Source organism: Osmia lignaria, chromosome 10 (genome assembly GCF_051020975.1).
Source record: "Osmia lignaria lignaria isolate PbOS001 chromosome 10, iyOsmLign1, whole genome shotgun sequence".
NCBI classification, from domain to species: Eukaryota; Metazoa; Arthropoda; class Insecta; order Hymenoptera; family Megachilidae; genus Osmia; species Osmia lignaria.
The window spans coordinates 13,371,320-13,391,802 of record NC_135041.1 but is presented as its reverse complement, the minus strand read 5'-3'; the positions used below and the strand labels follow the sequence as shown (position 1 = coordinate 13,391,802).

General features: G+C 44.2%; 3 protein-coding genes across 5 annotated transcripts; 1 reads left to right on the top strand and 2 right to left on the bottom strand.

The window, feature by feature from the left end:
• The first annotated feature begins 246 nt into the window (after positions 1–246).
• LOC117609599 (elongation factor-like GTPase 1) lies at positions 247–20,462 on the top strand. Of its 3 annotated transcripts, none has more exons than XM_076690407.1 (6): positions 247–392; positions 455–3,762; positions 3,831–3,953; positions 4,025–4,173; positions 19,876–20,063; positions 20,232–20,462. In XM_076690407.1, the coding sequence occupies exons 2-6, from the start codon at positions 1,217–1,219 to the stop codon at positions 20,418–20,420; spliced, it is 3,195 nt and encodes a 1,064-aa protein (XP_076546522.1). In that variant the 5' UTR covers positions 247–392; positions 455–1,216; the 3' UTR covers positions 20,421–20,462. The 3 variants fall into 3 exon arrangements, with proteins under 3 accessions (XP_076546522.1, XP_034192054.2, XP_034192064.2); XM_034336163.2 differs by having other exon boundaries at positions 346–978; positions 1,174–3,762; XM_034336173.2 differs by having other exon boundaries at positions 346–978; positions 1,122–3,762.
• On the bottom strand, positions 4,245–12,022 carry dsx-c73A (doublesex cognate 73A). Its single transcript, XM_034336315.2, has 6 exons — positions 11,564–12,022; positions 9,278–9,995; positions 6,429–6,683; positions 5,338–5,488; positions 5,143–5,265; positions 4,245–5,084 (listed from the first exon to the last, which is right to left on the bottom strand). The coding sequence occupies exons 2-6, from the start codon at positions 9,974–9,976 to the stop codon at positions 4,963–4,965; spliced, it is 1,350 nt and encodes a 449-aa protein (XP_034192206.2). The 5' UTR covers positions 9,977–9,995; positions 11,564–12,022; the 3' UTR covers positions 4,245–4,962.
• Positions 13,635–19,445, bottom strand: aos (protein argos). The gene is made up of 4 exons (XM_034336417.2): positions 16,302–19,445; positions 14,916–15,136; positions 14,515–14,686; positions 13,635–14,428 (listed from the first exon to the last, which is right to left on the bottom strand). Exons 1-4 carry the CDS (start codon positions 16,554–16,556, stop codon positions 14,180–14,182), a joined length of 897 nt encoding a protein of 298 aa, XP_034192308.1. The 5' UTR covers positions 16,557–19,445; the 3' UTR covers positions 13,635–14,179.
• Positions 20,463–20,483: the final 21 nt, after the last annotated feature.

Sequence of the window (20,483 nt, the reverse complement as noted above, 5' to 3'; positions counted from 1 at the left end):
CGCCACATCGTTCTTTGCACGAATGTTTTGAATTTGCGATAAGTTTCGCGGTAGGTAAGATAGGTGGTTATCGATAAATCGATCGTGTAGTGGTTAATACAGGAAGGGAAGCAAAGATGGCGCTCAGCGTACTTTCTCCCGCACGTGTGCGTCGACGCCTGCGCTCTAGGTTTCGAGAGGAAGCCCCCACCATTTGCATTCAATCAGGAGAATCCGATGCGCGACGATAAAAAATTACCTCTTTAATATTCGTGCGCAAGCGCAAACAGCTAGTCGAGACGACAGTGGGAGAGTTCTTCCCCTACACCGCTATACTTCATCGTTAGAAGGTTAACGTGCACACGATACATAAGCACTTGCTTTGCGTATAGAATTGCTGTTAACAAGGTCTTGTACGTACAATTTCGTATCAATTTCAAAGAATATAAATTAACCTTGGTTTATTTTTAAACAGCGCTGTCTCTCCAACGAAAGCAAACTGCGGATCAAATCGTTTATACGGTTATATGAATTGTTATGGCCACGTCCATGGTATCCGTTGGATGTTAAATTTTCGATACGTTTTTCGTTTATCGATGGTTTTTGGAATAATGCATCGTTAAGAAAAGTTTGCTTTTTGGTGAAAACTGGAACAGTGTTTCCTTTGAAGGAGAAAGAGATAAGGATAAGGTTAACCAGCAGGCAAGGTTGCGCTTCATTAATGGTCCTAACCTGTAAAAGTAAGGAGAAGTGTCGAGCAGGTTTTCGGCTCGACGAATATATGCTCGGTGGGATCGACGGAAGAAAGAACAATTTCAACGGTCGACGTTTGGCCGATAATTTATTCCCATTATTGCTGTTTACGCGGTCGAAACAAGTGGTATGCTGGGGAAGACGAAGACGATGCCAACGAGGCTACCGTACATCCTTATGTTTGTCGAACGTTACGTATTTTGGAAACAGAATAAAGTGAAATAGTGTTTACTATAACTATTACAAGTTAGTATATTTACACGCGCATTGTGTACGAAAATCTATTGTACGTTGAAACTTGGTTTTCTAACACCCACACGTTGTTCCTTTTTTTTTTTTTTTTGTTGTTGATAAATTCGATAAAATCAATATTTTTTTACGATTTTAAGAATTTCAGTTAGACACTTTCATCGTACTTAACGTATACACGCGCATCTTTAGGAAATCCTTGGGGTATACATTGGTTTACCAAACAGTCAGAAGGATGCGACTTGTTAGCCCAGAGAAGTTGAGTGAGATTCAGAGTAATCCTGCAAGCATAAGAAATATTTGTATATTGGCGCATGTTGATCATGGCAAAACTACATTGGCAGATTCCTTGGTTGCTAGCAATGGAATCATATCCAGTAAACTTGCTGGCAAGCTACGATACTTGGATAGTCGTCCAGACGAACAGTTAAGAGGAATTACAATGAAATCAAGTTCTATTACTCTGTATTACCAGTATTGTCTGGAGGAGTATGTCATTAATTTAATAGATTCTCCAGGACACGTGGATTTCGCTTCAGAAGTTTCAACCGCCGTTAGACTTTGCGACGGTTCTCTTATCGTGGTGGACGTAGTAGAAGGCGTATGCCCGCAAACTCGTAGCGCACTGAAAATTTCATACGCGGAGGGATTAAAGCCAATTCTCGTATTGAACAAAGTCGACAGATTAATTACAGAAATGAAATTGTCTCCATTGGATGCTTATATGCATTTGACTCAAGTTTTGGAGCAAGTAAACGCGGTGATGGGAGAACTGTTTGCCAGCGACGTAATGGAACGAGAGGAAAAGGAAAACGTGAAGAAGGAAAGTATGGAAAACGATTCTGAAAGAAATTTATCCGACTGGCAGTCGGTGCTGGACGACATAGACGATTCTGGTTTATATTTTTCTCCGGAACAAGGCAATGTTTTATTTTCTAGCGCTACGGATGGTTGGGGATTCGGCGTGAAAGAATTTGCCAAGATATTTTCAAAGAAATTGGGTTTCAGCGAAAAAGTTTTATTGAAAACGCTTTGGGGCGATTATTACGTAAATTCAAAGACAAAAAGGATCATGAAAGGAGCTCAGGAAAAGGCGAAGAAACCTCTGTTCGTCCAGCTTATATTAGATAATATTTGGACTTTGTACGAAACGATAACTATAAGAAAGGACAAGGAAAAGGTAGCTAGTATGACCGAGCGGTTAGATATCAAATTAACAACTAGAGATTTAAGGCATACGGATTGTAAAGCTCAATTGCAAGCCGTTTGTTCTCAATGGTTGCCTCTGGCACGCGCGTGTCTCGATGCCATTTGTGAAAAAGTTCCAGCACCTCTCAACTTAACGTCCGAAAAGGTGGAACGTTTGTTAAGCGGTAACTTTGATTTCTCCACGTTGCCGGAAGAAACGCAAAGATTAAAGGAAGCGTTTCTAGCTTGCGATCCTTCCGTAGACGCGCCCGTAGTCGTGTTCGTTTCAAAAATGTTCCCAGTGGAAAAGAAGGCACTGCCGGAGAATAAACCTAAACCATTAACGTCCGAAGAATTGGCGCAACGAAGGGAAGTGGCGCGAATGAAACACGCGGAGAGACTTCTGAAAGAGCAACAGGCGGAGGAGGCGGCGCAGCAGGATATAAACTCGGATCATTCGAATGCGGAGGGTAAATCGGAGAACCCAAGTCCGGAAGGAAGCGTGAAAGGTGAGGAGGAGAATTCGGAAACAACGTTGATAGCATTTGCAAGAATTTATTCCGGCTGTTTGAAGAAAGGGAGCACGGTGTTTGTTCTTGGACCGAAACACGATCCACGGGAGGCACTGGAACGGGTAAAAGCAGGCGAGTTACCGGCAGAGGAGAACGTAACGTTGAAGGATTTAAAGGCTGGAAGACACGTGACCAAAGTCACTATACAAAGACTCTATCTTATGATGGGAAGAGAATTAGAACCCACCGAAAAAATAACCGCTGGTAACGTGTTCGGAATAGGCGATCTAGAGGAACACGTGTTAAAAACTGCCACTCTCTCCACGACTATCGCGTGTCCATCCTTCTCGGAGCTAACTTCCCTAGGGGTGCCCATAATGCGCGTAGCTCTAGAACCGAAACATTCGAACGATTTACAAGCTCTGATCAACGGTTTGAAGTTACTTAACCAGGCGGACGCTTGTGCTCTTGTTCACATTCAGGAAAGCGGGGAGATCGTGTTGAGCACCGCCGGCGAGGTACACTTGGAAAGATGCTTGGAGGATCTCAGAGTAAGATACGCAAAAGTCGAGGTGAACGTGTCAGAACCCATCGTACAGTTCAGGGAAACGGTGGTACCTCCTCCGAAAGTGGACATGGTGAACGAGGCGATCGAGAAGAAGGTCGAAGAAGGTAGTTTCTCCGCATGGACCGCGAATCGTCAATGTTACTTCGAAGTGGACGCGAGACCTCTGCCGGACCGAGTGACGAAAATCTTGGAGAAGAACGTGAATTTGATAAAGGCGCTTTATTATTACTATGGTAAATCGTCGTCGGAGAGGGAAGGGGAAACGAAGAAGGACAAAGAAATCGGTAAAACAGAGTCAATGTATTCGATGTCCGAAAGGAGGCAAAGAGAATTGGAATCGTTCAAGAGCGAGCTGGCGATTGCATTTGAAGAAGCGGGACAAAAAGACGTGTTAGATCGGATATGGTCGTTCGGGCCGAGAAACTGCGGCTCTAACATTCTGTTGAACGAAACCGACTATAAGCAGCAAAAATTTTGGGAAGGACATCCAAAGTCGATCGATCCGCGCGCCCCGTGAGTATTCAGTAACAAAGTTTCACAGTTTTCCGTTGAAAACTTTAACAATATTTTTAATGTACTAGATACGAAAGCGGTTTGATGAACGGCTTCCAATTGGCAACATTAGCCGGCCCTTTGTGCGAAGAACCCATGATGGGTGTCTGTTTCGTGGTAAAAAAATGGGAGATTCATCAGGACTCCGACAGGTATGATACATTCTCGTCATCGTCTTCCTATTTCTTCTTCTTTTATAAACAAATGATACATATGTCGCTAGTGAAAACAGCGGGCAGAATCAAAGTCAAGGGGGTGGTTATTTGATGTCGACGTTCAAAGAAGCTTGTCGTCGCGTATTCAACTCCAGGCATCCTCGACTAGTCACACCGATGTATACCTGCAGCGTTCTAGTCAATTCCGACGTACTAGGTAAGTCTTGATCGCACTGTTATTGTTAGCGTAGCTTTCGATCGCGATTACGTTATATTACGTATTCCTATCGTTAAGGTAAAACGATTCTGCGACCGCAGAAATTTTAACGGTCGTGCTTGCGGTCAAACCCATCAGAACAGCAGTTGTTCGTGACCGCGGCACAAACGCTTTTCTTCGTAGAACGAAAACCCGTGGCTTCGATCGTTACAGAATTAAAGGAAAGATCGTTACCAGAATATCAGAGTTTTGCTTTGCTGAAAACGTTTAATTTTACAAATTTCGTGTGTTTTATGATACACGTACCTATGGATTTATGCGAATACCATGATTAATCTACTTACGCTGAAGGGATTCACAGTCTGTTTGTAATCATTTAATACTTCCATTTCTACCGATCGCTTACGAGGTGCTTCTTAATATCCGATATTACCGTACTCGATCGAGAAATGGAATAGTTCGAACTTGTCACAACCAGAGCGTAGAGTAAAGTGTATTTTTAACACCTTGTATAGTCTCGCCTATTTTACCTTTTCTCGTTCGGATTCAATTGTACGAGTACACAGGTATATTATAACGTAATTACAAGTTACAATGTAAGTAAGAATAAGAATAAATGGTGATTTGCTCTAAACCGAAGGGAGAGGAAGCTAAGCGAAGCGAAGCAAGGTGCTTAATAAATAAAGAGACGAATGAACGTCGAAGCAGATTTTCAACAAACTTCGAACGATACTTTTCCATCATTTCACGGACACTGTTGCGCCGTCGAAAGTTTCGTTAACGATCCTTCTAATCCCAGACGGCCGTGTTCATTAATTGTTGCACCTTGTACCACGGAAAGCTTAACCGATCGTTCGTCTCCGGGTTCTCTTTGGGCATCGAGTTGTCGTTGATCTCGGCTATCGGGCTATCTGTGGACAGAAATAATCGTACATATTCGTCGTTTTATCCGCGAACTAACGTTCGTACCTATGAGACTGCGGACGTTTCGCAGCGGTCGTCCTCTTCGGGTCCTTTGAACGCACATCATCCCGTAAACGCGAATACCTGGCACGCTGGCGTACGTCGGTTGATCGTGACTCATAGGACCTTCTAGCGGAGTGAATTTTCAATGATTATAACAATCTAGAGGAACTTGACCAATTTATCGTCGAGAATACTTACCGAGTATGTTAGCGTCGGGACATCGGCATATCACCAGGTAATGAGACTTGCCAGTTCGCACGTTCTGCAACGCGAGAAGGGACCAATCCCTCGGTGCTCTACACTCGCGCATTTCGGCCACTGGCTCGCAAGTTTTCACCAAAGTGAGAGCCTAAACCCAACAAGATTCGATTAATCTATTTCTCTTTTCGAGGAATTCAAGTTCTTTTAATTGCAATCTACTAATAAACAAATTCGATGTACCCTGTTTGCGTGCAGAGACGTTTCGAAAACTCGTTAAACAAGATGAAAGTGAGTGAGCATTTCTTGCGTTCTCACCGCGTTCTAGCCTAGCGAGCTTTCCGCCGTTACTCTTTATCGCTTCTTCTGTTCCGCGTATCTCGACTTTCTCGTCGATGTGACAGTAAAATCGTGTTTGCCCTCGGCAACAGGATCGGTTCACTATTTTATTTTTCATCGCCGCAAGCACTCGACACGATTAACAAGTACGAGGGTAAATATTGTTCGACGATTCGGTGGGTTAAGCGAGAAAGAAAGCAGCAAAGAGAAAGATTGGCGGGAACCGTTTCCGCGGCGGAGAGAGAATTAGCTTTCGCCTCGAAGCGCCTACGCGATTCTTTCGTTCTACAATCCTACATAACCCGTGTACATGTACCTACTCTACCTAATGTTGCACGGTTAGCTTTCTAACCGATTTGAAAACTTTTGCCGCAGTTTAATCGTAGCTGGAAAATCATCGGTACCAAATGATATCATTCGTTTGCCTCCGGGCAAAGAGAGAACATCTGTCACGGAAATTTGCGCGCGAAATCGAGCCACGAGCGTGGATATACCGAGAAGTACGTGCCCGCGTAATTTATGCACACCTCTATCTACCGTTCGAAGAAAGGAAAATTTGCTCGCGTGAAATCGTGAATTTTTCGCGTAAATAACTTTTCCCGGTAAACGCGAGAGTTTACGGTGATGGGTTTAAATAGAGTTCCGTTTCGTTCGATCTTATGGGAATAGGATGGAAGAGAAAAGTAAAGTAGAGAAAGCAAAGTAAAACAAAGGTAAGGCGAGTAAAGGAAAGGAAAGGAAAGGCGACTAACCTTGGTTCGAGGGTCGGTGACCAGCTCCGTAGTGTGGAGGTCGTCGCTGTCGAGAGAAGCGCTGCAAGGGTCGCGGTATCTTCCTGGACAGGCGCACAGTGGCTGAGTAAAGTTCAATCTAACGTAAACTGCATTGCAAACCTGCTGCACCGCGCACTCCGGTAGCAGGTAGATGTGTTGATTGTGCGGATAGTAATGATACTTGGTTGGTTTAGCGAGAGCCGCGCTCGCACCTTCCGGTAATCGTACACCAGTCTGCAAATTGTTTCGACAAATGAAATTATCACCGCTCGATTACTCCCCCCAATCTTCGTTTCCATCTTTTATCTCTGTTCGATTATGGAAAGTAGAATTTACAGGACGTTATTCCAACCATTCGCATCGTCGTTACATCCTCGTCATCCGTTTTCTCTGTCCCTTTTCCTCCTTCCATTTCTTTCTTTCCGATTACCTCTCCGTAGAGTGCTTTCGCTTCGTCTGCAACGAATCGTGTCTTCGTAATAAAACAGTAATTGAAAAGAAGAAAACAACCTCGCGAACCGTGAAACAAAGAGAATAATCCGATGGAACGGTTTAAGAAAAAGCGACGAACAAAAACGATGAAAAATGAAAGAGCGGGAATCGCTAAGAGACGATGAACGAATCAGAATCTGCCGAGTCGTGAATCCGCGATCGTGAGCCTTGCCGGGTTCTCCTGAACCACAAGCTTGACCGTTCTCTATTACGAATAACACCGTATTATTACGGCTGTAATACCGATGCCGATAGACCTTGGATTCTAAGAATCTTTTCTACCTTACGGACAAAGAACCGTTTTCAACGACGATCTTACACTTTTTCACCCCTTTCGTTGGAAAACGACAAAGGTTCTTTTCAAAAATTTCTACGATGTCCAGCAGCTACCGTAACAGTAGCAACAAAATCTAACGTGTGATAAATTGTTCGTTATCTCTTTTGCTCCATCCTCGTTCATCGCTCTTTTATTTTTATTCTCTTCTGCTTGTTTTGGTATCGTCACGTTCCACTACCGATATTAACATCGGTCGATCCGCACTCGCGTCACGGTCATGAACGCTTGCCCTCATTTTGAAATGTTAAAGCGAGCAACGCGATTCGTGACAATCTCTTGAAAAAAACCGCTGCTGTTTAATTCGTCGAAAAATTCCAACATTCCCTGGAATCCACCCGTTTCCTCCTCCTCGCGGCCATTATTATTCATACATCGTGTTTTCAACGCGATATTCATTACGGCGATCGCTTATCATCGATTAAGATAGTACGATCTTATTAACATAAATTTATCTCGTATCGTATCGTATCGTATCGTTTCCCACGGCTCGCGCAAACGATCTACATTTTTCGCGATTTTTATTCAAAATCTTGTGAAAATAATCGGGGTACGCAGGAAATTATCCGTAATATTTAGAACGCATGCTGGAATTCGAATAATTCAGTGTTAACGAACGCGAATGTCTGCACAGTGACAAAAGACGATTTCTCTCATAGGCGACTTTCTTATTTCTTTGCCTCTTTTGTCAAGAAACGCGTACACTTTTTCGCGCAAGTACGTTATGAACTGTTAAACGGATGATTTTTGAAGGAAGATATCTTTAGTCGATCCTTGTAACGTGTAAAAGCGAGGTTTCGTCAATTGACTTTCATTTTTTCTTTCTCTTTTCTTTTTCAGACACGCGCGGAACGTGTCACATATCTCGCGCGAAATAAGGGAGGTCGCGATACGATATCCGAAGCCGGATTTTTATCGATGCCGCGAAACTGGTCATGAGTATTTAATTATTAATTGCCTGGATGAAATATATATGCATATCTCGCGGTCGTGTACAACCGTTTTACCGCTGATCCTTCCAGGTTATAGGGATCGATTTTACTAATTGCAACTTAAGGTGAGGTGTACAAGTTCCGAAGGCTGTAATTTCCCAAGTGAAACACGCGGTGCGTTTTCTGTTAGAATAATTACCGGATGTCAGTGGTGCAGCGGATGACGCGAGAACGAGAAGACGAAGGAAGGCATAGGGAAAATAATAAAAGTTTCACTTGAGATAACGTTATCGAGACAATTTAGCGGTAAAATTTGTTTCGAAATCAAGCAACCGTGAAAAGTGAGCGCATACCTTGAATTTTTATCAAGAGAACCGTGCATCGCGATCCAGTACGTACAAAGAATATACGTATCCGTGATCGAACCGATCGAAACGAAAAGAACTAGGAGAAGAGTGTCGTCGAGCACGCGACGATTCACTCGCGACGTATCTTTTGACCCGTGAAACTCAACTGCTTAATAGCAGCATACTTACGGTACTCATGGTATAGTTAAACGTAGTTACGGCTTGAACAGTTATACTTTGCGCGTGAAACGTCCCGTGTGTATAAGATACCCTGTTTAAAAGAACTCGAAGAAAATGAGATTAACGGCTGAATTGAAACGAGCTTGATTCGTCCGGTAGAAAAGATCGAGTGACGTTCCTCGTTTCAACAACCTTTGAATCGCGGACGATCTAGTGAAATTGCACGTAACTGCAATTTTCCCTAATGTCATAGCATCACCAAGTCCATCATCATTGATTGTTAAAATGGAGAACGTTCTGCCGAATATCTTTTCAAATTACAAACACCGACCTCTAACGGTCTCCATAACGATTCTGGTAACGATTTCCGTAAACGTGCTTGAAACGGCATATGGCATTTAACCCTAACGACCCTACTTTCGACGGCGCAACTTTCCGGTATCCTCTTTCTTCCGGATATCAAACCTTCGGTACGGTCATTTTACTTTTCCGATAGAATCGAAGCAAGTAGCTTGTGTAAGGAAAAGGAAACAACTTACTCACCTCTGTGAGACTGGTGTAGTTTGTCGTTAATTTGATTTGCGGTCGAATTTTCCCAGGCGATTCTCGCGTTTCCTTCGCGGAAATCGAAGCGGGAGTGGTGGTAGATTCGTTAAAGCTGCTGGTCGATTTCTTCGAAGATGAGAGAAAAGTGCTCGCGTCTTGAGTAGAGACGATCGTTCTCGAGGAGGTTTCGGTAGGAGCCACGCTCGAGCCCGTATTCGAATTATTACCATTTATCATGGTTGTTTTCGCGTTAGTTACGACATTACTCTTCGTAGTCGCCGTCGTGGTGGTGGTAGTCGACGTCGATTCCGCTCCCGCGATCGACGACCGAGTCGTCGGCGAATTCTCGACGATTTCGTCTGGAGACGAGCGATTCTCTAAAATCGGCGTCACCGATGACGATGCCAGCGTCGTTTCGTCGTTGCCGATCGGAGCGGAAACGTCGAGAGAAACCGGCTTCGATACGGTGCTACCGCTGTCATCATTAATATCGATGTCGACGCTGTTGTTAGCGCTGTTGGAGGCGACGATAGCGTTGCTGGTGTTCGATGAAATCGTCGAAGAAGGATCGAAGTGGGCGTCGTTTCCGGTTACAGGCATCGTTTCCTTCCCTTTGCCGGTTTGCGATTGAGGCGGTAAAGCCATGCTTCCAACGATCATCAGAACGAACCATTTGCCTCCTTGAATCGGCTGCATTTTCTTCCCGAGCTATGCGCTAAAACGAACAAACGAGTGCGTATAAAACGAGTTGCAGGTAGAAATGATTTTGATAAATCCCGGTGGGGGGGGATTAATCGTCCGGTATCGTCTTTCTCATTTTGCTTTCACGTTCGCGCTCGTGTTTCGCGAACACAAGAAGGTACGAAACAGAAGCAGATCCAGAACAGAGAATACGAGATCGACACGGAATCTCGAGAGTCGTAGATACTCTCGTTTCTCACGCGTCTCTTTGTAGCTTTCACGGTATGTATAGTAATAGAGCAAGAGTTAGTCGAGCTGTTTGAGCGAAGAGAGCAGCAGGCTGTAGAGAAGAGTGAAAAGAGAGGGAGATAGGGAGGAAAGTGATAAGGAGAAGGAGAGAAACACAGAGGGAGAGTTCAAGCTCCCTTAACGGTAACGTTATTTTTCTTTTTTCTTTTTTTTCTTTTTCTCATTTCTTCCACCGGCAGATCGAACGCGATTTCCTTGCCGTTCAATTCGATCGCGAAATTCAAAGGCGCAAACAGAGCACTGAGCAGCGGACAGTGAGCACGATGTGGCACATCGGGCCACGTGTTTCTTCCCCGCCAACTCTCTGTCTCCCCTCTAAGTATCCTCGATCATTTCCTTCTCCTGTGATTCTCCATGCTTTTTACCTCTTTTCCTTCGTCTTTTAATCCTATTTTTTGTTTTTCCTATCGGCGAGGACCTTGTTTCCACGGACGGGATGTCCGCGTTGCATCAGTGTCAGTTGACAAGATGAATTAAGTTGTCGTAGGTGAATTTCAAAAATATTACGCTTTCACCCCTTATAATTAATCTTTGCTTAAAAAAAAAAAAAATAAATAAAACGCGTAGGAAGTTGAGGAGCGATCGCTATGCGCTCCTAGTCACAGTCGATGATCCAACGATTCGCTGGCTTCCTTATATTCTCGCGTGGTCGTGAATCGTGGCCGTGGCAGTGGACGTGTTCGTGTACGGGGTGTTATGCCGTAGTAATTATAGCGCGATATAATTCAGCATGCGGATACGATGAAATTAGGTTAACCTGGTACGTTTCTCGCGAGCCGTTATCTTTGCATTTTCAAGGCCGTGCTGCATGCAGTTATACCACTAGGATCCGCTCGAACGACCGGTGCATACATATACGTATCTATCCGTGACACTCGAACCGATATATCAGCTCGTACTTCCTTCGTGTTTTAACGTCCTTTCGTTTTCTTTTTTTCTGCGACGCGCTAATTACCTTACTTCTACTACTCGCTACACCTCGATTCGATCACCGCAACGCGACATGTTCGTATCGGTTCGTATCAGAAATTCTTAATTAGCGCAGTGATCGCGTGTCTCCTTCGTTGTAAGAACGATTAGAAATTAAGATCTCGTTTTCACTGGACATATTTTTATTTTTCGTAGTGACGCATTGCAAAAGCTCACGAAAAATGATTTAATTCAACGTTCGCGTGACAAAATAGTCGAGGTAAGGATAATGATTATATACTCTTTTCATTTTCGTTGAGAAATTTCGCGCGAGACACGAGTCTCTAAAAAGTAGCGATAATAACGATCCACCGAACAACTCACCTTTGATTTCCAACAACGACTCCGATGGTGATCTTGATCTGGGTCTCGAGTTCTTCACCTTACCCTCGACCTCGACCTCGATTTCGATCTCGATCTAGCAGCCTTCTGCTTATGACCGGTGCTCCTTTAGCGACGATGGCTGGCAATATTATATTGCAGCGTATCTCCGTCGCGGTCATACACCGGTCGGTATTTGCTCGAACCACGAGAAATCGAAAGAGAATCGCGAAAGGTTCGATGGCAAAAACGCTTGATTACCGAGGATAACTCGAACGGGTTAAGCGATAATATTCAGGCCGTGTGGCTGTTTTCGTTGTTCCGCATTGTCGAGCGTTCCATCGAGTATCGAAATAAATCCGCGAATCGAAGGCGAACCGATGAAAAGTAAATCCGCGCTTAAACGCGTTCCAGAGTTTCGAATGGGACTGCGAGCTCTCGTAGAAGACATGCTGCCTATGAGTCCCGGCTAGTCCCACTTACCAACCAACCAGAAACCCCTTGACTATGCGTGGAATTCTAAGCTGCATCTCCGCCAATCCTCTACCTTCTTTCGCGCTCTGCGCCTACCTACACGCTACTACGATCTACCTCCACCGGACCTACCGTTTGTATACGTACACGAGCACACCTACGTTCGCGTCGCGACCCGTCCTCCTCGGAGAGGGACGTCGGAACCACGGAGATCGGGGATCGAGAATCGAGATCCTCGAACCACGAGGGACCGAGGACCGACAATCGAGAGGCAACAATCGAGAATCGAGGCTCGAGAGTCGAGAACCGAGAGGCCAGATTCTTGGGACGAAAGATCGTTGCATCGTGTTGCAGCCTCGCGCTTCGATATATTGCGAAAACATTTTTCTATTTCATTTTCAGTTTCTTCATTTTCTATCATTTTCTTCGCTTTTACCTCGTTTCCTCTAGCATTTTCTTCTTTTTATGAAAGTTTAACCTCGTTGCATCGTAGGATATAGTATTTACGCTCGTTTTTAAAAACATTCCGTTAGACGGAAGAAAACAGATTGCAATTTTCAATTTGTTAATGTCGTGTGGCAACGTTGATGGAATATTCTTGGGGCAGAGTCGGTCGCGTCGAACAGCGAGTACCCTTCCTGGGAAAAACGAAAAGAGAAACGAATCGGAGCATCGATAGCGGTACCGCTATTTTTCGCGCGTTCGATCGAATACCAGAAAAATATATCGAGCATGAAATCACTCTGTTTCTCGTCGGCAAACTAGTCGGCTGCTAAGTTAATCGCCGTTCGAACCAGAAACCCCCCGATCAACAAATCTTCCTAGCGGCACGATAGATTTTTCATCCGCCACGCCAACGAATCCTTCTTCTATCCAATTGAAATATACTTGTGTACGCGTGTAACGTGTGTAAGTACCTGTATGTATAAGAACGGGACATCCGCCGATTATACGCCCTTTGAATATAGCCGAGTCGCTTATCGTTGCGCACCGTATCTATGAAATTAAGTAATTTACTCGCGTTCAACATAGGATACCGTATATTTTTGCATACCGTACGGCGACATCGATATTCATTTGATCCTTCTTCTATATCCACGACATGTCTATTCTGTGTAAAGTACAATTGTTTTCTGCTGTTTAAAAAATTTTTGAATATTACGCGGCCCCTTTAAAAATGTTACTTGCAAAACACCTATCGTAGCCCTCTATTGGGGAGAACGGGAAATATACCTGTAGCGACACCTACAAAAGATAAGGTAATGACTAAAGAAAAACGACATCTATTGGAAAATGAAGAAATCGAATTGAACGCGTAAAAATTTGAATAGCTTGAATTACTTGAGAATTTACATCGATTTAATTGCATTATTACGTTAAATAAGAAGAAATAATAAAACAAATAGTAATTAACAGTCGACCGTTGATGTAATTACAGTATAATTACGTTGTAATTAAGAGTAGTAACAAGACAGGAGTAGAATATAAATCAACGACAGTAATCATAAGGATTACGATTTAATAAAACCGATATTAATGATGATGATGATGATGATGATCGTGATGACGAGGGTAATAATAATAACGGTAATGCCATGCACATATGTAAATTTGTTTAATTCATTATCTTAGAGAATCGAATATTTACAAACACGATGTTACGCGCGTACAATAGTATAATATATAATATAATGCCGAATAAGAGTCACGGGCAACTTGGTTGACAGTGACGGTAATAGATAGAGGCTTTATAAGTAACGCGTTTAAATATACAAGCGTTACGCGACATTATAAATAACAAGTATATTTCCTAGCGAGGTCCGTCGGCAACATTCCAATTTCCGCAATACTTGATCGGATAAAACATTTAGGTTAGCTCGAATAAAATACTAAAAGAGCGCTTAATATCTACGTTTCGTTATAATAAAATAGGAGAAGGATGAAAAAGAAGAGCGTTTATCAATTAATTGGCAGTGGACGCGGTAGGAATCGTCGGTTTCGCGATCGTAAGTTCCATTCGACGATAATGTCGCGAATATCGGGCGACTAGCTTAACTCGGCTCGTTTTATTTGAAAATGAAACGAACGGGTGTGCCAGCAGCTCTACGTATGTACAGATGCAATATAGGAGGCGTCGTTTCGATATCAGACGGTGTAAACCGCTTCGGAATGGTGGGGCTGCGAAGGTACGCAGTATCCGCTGTAAGTCTTAATCTCCAAAACGCCGGAATACGATCTTGCCGGAAGGGATCCTGGATCGGTGTGTCGCCTAGGACATCGGTGACCCTTTGGGCATTGACATAGAGGAGAAGCGTTCACCTCTTCGAGTTGCGAGGTTCTTCTCTTTCGTACGGTAAACAGACGACAGGGTTCCTTGTGCTGGCAGCGTAGCCTCTGAAATCGAACGTTTCCTTTTTTCTTTTTTTTTTCCGCGATACCAGTTGAAGAAAATCGAAGAAGAATAGAAAAATAAAACTTACGCTTTGCGGAGAGCAAGCGAATGCGTAGAGAAATCCTGGATTTCCCTCGGAAGATCTATAGGCTTGTCTTCGAACTAGATAAGGTACGCTGCCCGGTCGACATCGGCAATAAACTCGTTGAACCGTTGCGTTAGCCGGGCCCCCTCCAGGAGCTAAGGTCCATGTCACGTCCCTGTAAGCAGTAAACGGCCATCTTGTTCGCGATATACGGCTGCGTATTATGCGTTTGGTACGCATTCGTTTAAGGCATTTTTGAATCGGTAAGTTCGATTGCTCTGCCGTATATGTTACTTGACCGAACGTACGAACGAACGTACGTACGCATCTAGTACGATTCGTTAGGTATGCACGTACGAACGAACGAACGAACGAACGAGCGAACGAACGAACAATCGACTAACTTGAAGTAGCGACAGATAGGAAGACGTTTCACCGGCTCGCAAAGCTTGTACTGTCGCGTCTTGTCGACTATAGTGTGCCCATCGTCTCCGTGTAGACTACTAGGACAGCTTCGGCCAGCCGGGCAACGACATTGTCTCTCGACCCATGGTGACCCATATAAATCCACCTTGCTGCAAACCTCGCTTCGATCCGAGCACTCGGGCAGCTCCTCCTCGCTATCCTAAGAAACAAACATTAACAGTCGTCAAAAATCTACAAGAAAAATCTCCAAGACTTCAATTCGAATTACAGTTACAACGATCGTGAGAACATCGTTTCATCCTTACTTTCCACTTTGAACTTTTATCGCGAATGTGTTTGGAAATGCTCGTGAAAGAAATTAATAAAGAAAATTGATTTGTAAAAGCCTAGTAACCGCAGGACGAAGAACAACCTAACCCAGATCCGTTAGTTCTTTGAAGGATAGAATAAAAGCAAAGACGCGATCAACGGATCACGGCTGACCGGATAGTGTTCTCTACCCCTGGTTCTACTTTTTCAAGAAAGCCTACGAAAAGATCGGTAAAAGATCTCGAGATCGAGAGAAGTAACTAGAGATGAAGGAGGAAGGAGAGGGAACGAAGCTTTGTAACATGCTCGAGAGGTACGTGCCTTCCCTCTCCGTCGAAGAATAGACATCTGGTCTAACTGCACTATTCAAACGGCGTCGGTCAATCCACTGAATGAGGCAATCACGTACGTCCTGTCGACTGGTCGTTCGCAATCTACGTTGCTCTTCTCGAACAACTCGAATTTAATTTCTTAAATTCCCTCCACTTTTGCCACTACGATACATTGCCTCCCCTCTTTCAATCTTTGAAAGAAGGTATTTGAACTTTTTGCAAAATCATCGTCATCGAGTAAGTGTATCCCTGGTTCGTATATAATAAGTGGTGGAGTCTCTTTGAAAATGATCGACCAGTTTTCCCACTCTTTGTAACTGGTTGTTGGTTCCCTTCCGTTCGGTTCCGTTCTCCCATGTTTCCTTCTCTTTCTTTTGTCCCCTCGTTCCCTCTTCCTCCCGGCATTCCCAGAAGATCGAGCGTATCAAAACCTTCGGTGGCAGCAAACTAAAATGGGATAATAGGGGGACCGGAAAGGCTGCGCGATCCATCCGGAAGTTCTCACGCGTCTCTTGCTTCTCTCGTGGCCACAGTGAAAATGACACCTGGTATTCGAGGGGAACGTATGCGTGAATACATACATCGACAGATGACGACGGAGAATGTTCCGGTATCCCGAGATACCCGCGTCCTTCGACCGCGATCCGAAGGGTGGATGCGCGAAACGACCTTGCGGAAACTTGTTAACGATCTTACGAAAATATCGCTCGATATCGAACTTACCCCAATTTGATAGAGAACCCTCGGTGGTTGATGCATCGGTCGATGCTTCCTCTTCTGATCGATCAGATCGAGCTCGATCGCTGTGTCTTGAAACGGCTGCAACTCGCCGAGGTACTTGCCTTCCTCGAGAGACAGATATTCGTTGAGAAACTTCTGTCCAGTCTTGTCCAGTTCTATACCGAGAAAACTACCCTTGCTTCCACGAACGAGCAGCTGCCCGAACATCGCTAATAACAAGCACGTCAACTCGGCCATCCTTTCCCGCGCACCCTTTTCTTTTTTTTTCTTCTTTTCTTTTCAAACGTTACGTACGATGAAAAAGCGTTCTCCCGTTTTCACGATCGGTGATCGTCGCGATCACCGATCACAAACATTCAAACTACAGGAAAGATTAAGAACGACAGTCGTTGAATAAAATGGAAAACGTTCATCAGAAATAATAGCGCCAGCACGCATTCCTCTGTTAAATTATTGCGAATCGTTAAGAATATTTTACAACACCCATCGATCGGTTATCACGTGTGTAACGATCGATCGTAATCTCATCGTAACGAGATTGAAGAGCGAATACGAAAGATAGTAGTCGTATAGTTTGCGTTTCTATTTTCACATAGATCAAATCTGCCAATAATTTATTCGGTCAAGTTCGAAGATCAATGAAGATCTATCGATCAAAGGTTAATTCACTTTGAAAGATTCACAGTCTATTTATCTTCTGAAAAAGATATACACGTTCCACCGAGAGCTAACAAAATCGTTCAATGTTTCCTTCTCGTTGATCGCTACACATGATATATGTATCCCACACTGTTTCCAATGTCCTTGCGTTCTCTACCTTCTATCATCTACGACGAACGGGTTATATACGTGTTACGTTCTCTGTTTTGCGACATGATTCGAGCCGGTCCGAGATTTAAACGGCTCGCAGCATTCGTGCTGTGCGCGAACCTCAACCATTCGTTCGACTGAACTTCTAACAGTTGGAGGCAAAGCATGAATGAGTACTCCCTTCTCTGCTCTTCTTTCTCCGTTCCACTCTACTCTACTACACTTCACTCCTCTCCACTTCACTCCACTCCACTCCAATCCACTCCACTCCACTCCACTCCACTTCACTCTACTCCATTCCAATCCATTCCATTTTGTTCTCTTTATATTCCATTCCTAGTACATTCCTGTTTCACCATTCCACTCCATTGCCTTCGTTCTTTCCTTATACTTTATACTTTATACCTTTCTCTTCAAGATGCAACCGCTGTACCTGAGACGTACTCGTTACGCGGATTCTTCTTGCTCCACCTTGTCCTTCTGTGTTTCCTACCTTCTATCTCTTTCCTCCCTTGGTTACCTGTATTCCTTCTTCCTTTTTCACCCTTTTGTCCCATTTCGTTTTTCTTTTCGTTTGATTATTTTTCGTTTCTTCCGTTCTCTATTCTCCTCTTTCGTCTACCACCACTCTGATCTCGCTCTAACGAGCCCTGTTATTTCTTTGAACAATTTTGTTGTTTCTATTCTCGCGGCACACCTGTTCCTCCTCTCTCGTTTGAGCCTTGCCTTCTGCTATTCGATACTTGTATTATCGTTCCCTTGCCAGCGAGATCCTCGTATCGTCTCTTCTTTTCCTGTAACGTGGATCTTTTTTTTTACCTTCGTTAACATCGATTACCATTTGTCCGTGGAATAAGAGAGGAAAAACAATGACCGTTTCGTATGCAACTTGCCTTCAACTTGCATTTAATTGGAATGCCGAAGTCGATCGGCAAGCTTGCAATTCAATTATGTAGTTACTGGTATGCGCTGTTTCTCTCTCTTCGTGTACACTCATACAGGCGTTCACCTTTGTAAGAACATCGATTACGAGACTTTCACGATAAAAATTAGCTCCATTCGAGCAAACATATTCCGATGATAATCCAAAGCGAAAGATTGCGATTTTTGCAAATCTCTATTTAAGTTGCGTCCCGACAATGCACGTGTTGCGTTAACCCATTCGATTCCTTCGAACGTTGTGAAAACGCGGTGAGAAAATAAAATGAAAATAGTTGCTCGCGTGTGGAAATATTCCGCGAGACAAGCGACACGAAACGCATAATCTACATTCTACGTACATCCTACGTACTTTGGTGCTCGTACTTCGTACACGTAAAGCGCGTGGGCGTTTAGCGCAGTTTGCACGATTCTTGGGATCGACTCGACCGTGTTCGTATTCCAAAGACATCGTTCGCAACCTTTTCAACCTTTCGAATTCGCGTGGGTGTTCGATGCTCAAATTATTTCTGTCTACTTTGACCTCTTATCGGGTTCGCTACCACGCGAAGCAGCTTTCCTTTTCGCTTTTCTATTTCTTATCGAATTAATCTCGCAAAGAAATTGGCGAAACTCGTGAATCAACGTTTATCTGGAAGTCTAATTAAACGTGATAGATGACGATGAGATGCAGGTTTCAGCGCATCCATAGCGATCAATGAATCAACGAACGTATCAGGGAATGTAGAAAATTCCGTTTGAGAACCGCTGTTTCATTGACTAAGGCCGTAATCCATTCACTCCCACCGCTTCTCTGTCTTTCTCTCCTTCTCTGCCTCTCGCCGTTCGTACATCTATACGCGTGGTTACTCTTCCTCTCCTCCTCTGTTTGTAAAAACGAATAGAACGGGATCGGATGGGATCGGATCGGATCGAATCAGATCGAAGTGAAATCGAGCGTATCGTAGACTTATCCTCCAGTTTAACCAAATCGTTTATACTACTTTCGAAACTAGTACTCGTGTAGATCGGTAAGGCTTTACCGATTTCGATCTACGTTCTCCGGAGTAAGAGACGAACGACTCGATCCACCAGTTGCTCTTCTAATCGCGAGAGTTTATCAATCGAAGAACCACTGGCTAGCATGAATGAACTCTCGCCACAAAGTGGGAAGCGACGTTCGGTTACAGCTTGTAAGTCGTCGTGGGTCGGCGAAGGGGTGCAAGGGTGAGGGGAATTTTAAAGCAAGGTAGTGTATCGAGGGAGGGAGGGACATCGAGATGGGTCACGAAGGGGGGATTATACGGTGTTGAAACGAAAGTTGTATAGTAGCTTTAGCCAAAGCTCGAGGGTTGAGGTTACAGCAGAGGGAGGAGAGGGAAACGCGATTGTGTGCGTATGCAGGAGCGCGAACGCTGAGATCGTTAACGTTACCGCGAGAAGGTAAAAAAAAAAAAAAAAAAAAAAAAAAAAAAAAAAAAAAACGAGAGAGGGAGGGAGATACGCCAGATTCTTGCATGCACCAGCGATGAGAGAAGGACGGAGGAGGACAGGTGAGCGCAGGTGCCGCAACCTACGACCGGAAACTCTATGTTCTCTTACACGGACTGAATTCTGCGCCGCGCAAATCGAGTTCGCTACGCTAGCGAACAACATCCAGCAACTGTCAATGGAAGCAAACTCGATTTTTCAACTTTACGTCCTGTATATTCTAAAAAGATCGCTTTTGATTCTACTCCGCGCGACAACCCTTATTTGCCTCCCGCACGCGCCCGATCTCCTCGACGAAAACGCAGTTCATTCTAACGTAATTTCAATTTTGTTTCAGGAAAACTGTACGCAGCGTTCGGTAAGAGACACGGCCGTGTGATCGCAGCGGATAGCGCGCTCGGATTCGGAGGGCAATTTCGTGTGCTAGCAACGTTGCCTGTGCCAGAGAGCTTTCAACTTGCCAGAGAACTGCGAACGCAAACGTCCGGGCTGGCTAGTCCCCAACTGGTTTTCAGTCATTGGGAGGCAAGTTTTTCCATTCGAAGGGAACGCACGATATCCCGCCGTTTTTCCACTTTTCGCGATCTTCGATCGATCGAAGAATGGTTGTCTCCACCGTCCACCGATTGCTTTTCATTGAAACCGATTTCAAATTATTCGTTGAACTTACGTAGAAGTTTGTTTCTGTTCCAGGTAATCAAACAAGATCCCTACTGGACACCGTCCACTGACGAGGAATATCTTCATTTCGGTGACAAAGCTGACAGCGAGAATAGAGCTAAAAAGTATATTGATGCGGTCCGTCGACGGAAAGGATTGCCCGTGGATTCTCAGCTTGTCACGCACGCGGAAAAGCAACGCACCCTCTCCAAGAACAAATAATTCCTATTTAAACCATTTCGTTGGTTCGTTTTTTTTTTTCAAGCAATCAGGATGCGATTCAAA

Coding starts and splice junctions, on each gene's coding strand:
- LOC117609599 (XM_076690407.1), top strand. CDS start 1,217: ATGCGACTTGTTAGCCCAGAGAAGTTGAGTGAGATTCAGAGTAATCCT. Junction 4,174..19,875: donor AGTCAATTCCGACGTACTAG/GTAAGTCTTGAT, acceptor ATTTTGTTTCAG/GAAAACTGTACGCAGCGTTC. Junction 20,064..20,231: donor TGGTTTTCAGTCATTGGGAG/GCAAGTTTTTCC, acceptor TTTCTGTTCCAG/GTAATCAAACAAGATCCCTA.
- dsx-c73A (XM_034336315.2), bottom strand. CDS start 9,976: ATGCAGCCGATTCAAGGAGGCAAATGGTTCGTTCTGATGATCGTTGGA. Junction 5,489..6,428: donor TCACCGACCCTCGAACCAAG/GTTAGTCGCCTT, acceptor TGTTGGGTTTAG/GCTCTCACTTTGGTGAAAAC. Junction 5,266..5,337: donor TCCCGACGCTAACATACTCG/GTAAGTATTCTC, acceptor TCACTCCGCTAG/AAGGTCCTATGAGTCACGAT.
- aos (XM_034336417.2), bottom strand. CDS start 16,556: ATGGCCGAGTTGACGTGCTTGTTATTAGCGATGTTCGGGCAGCTGCTC. Junction 15,137..16,301: donor GGGTTCTCTATCAAATTGGG/GTAAGTTCGATA, acceptor TTTGTTTCTTAG/GATAGCGAGGAGGAGCTGCC. Junction 14,687..14,915: donor CCTATCTGTCGCTACTTCAA/GTTAGTCGATTG, acceptor TACTGCTTACAG/GGACGTGACATGGACCTTAG.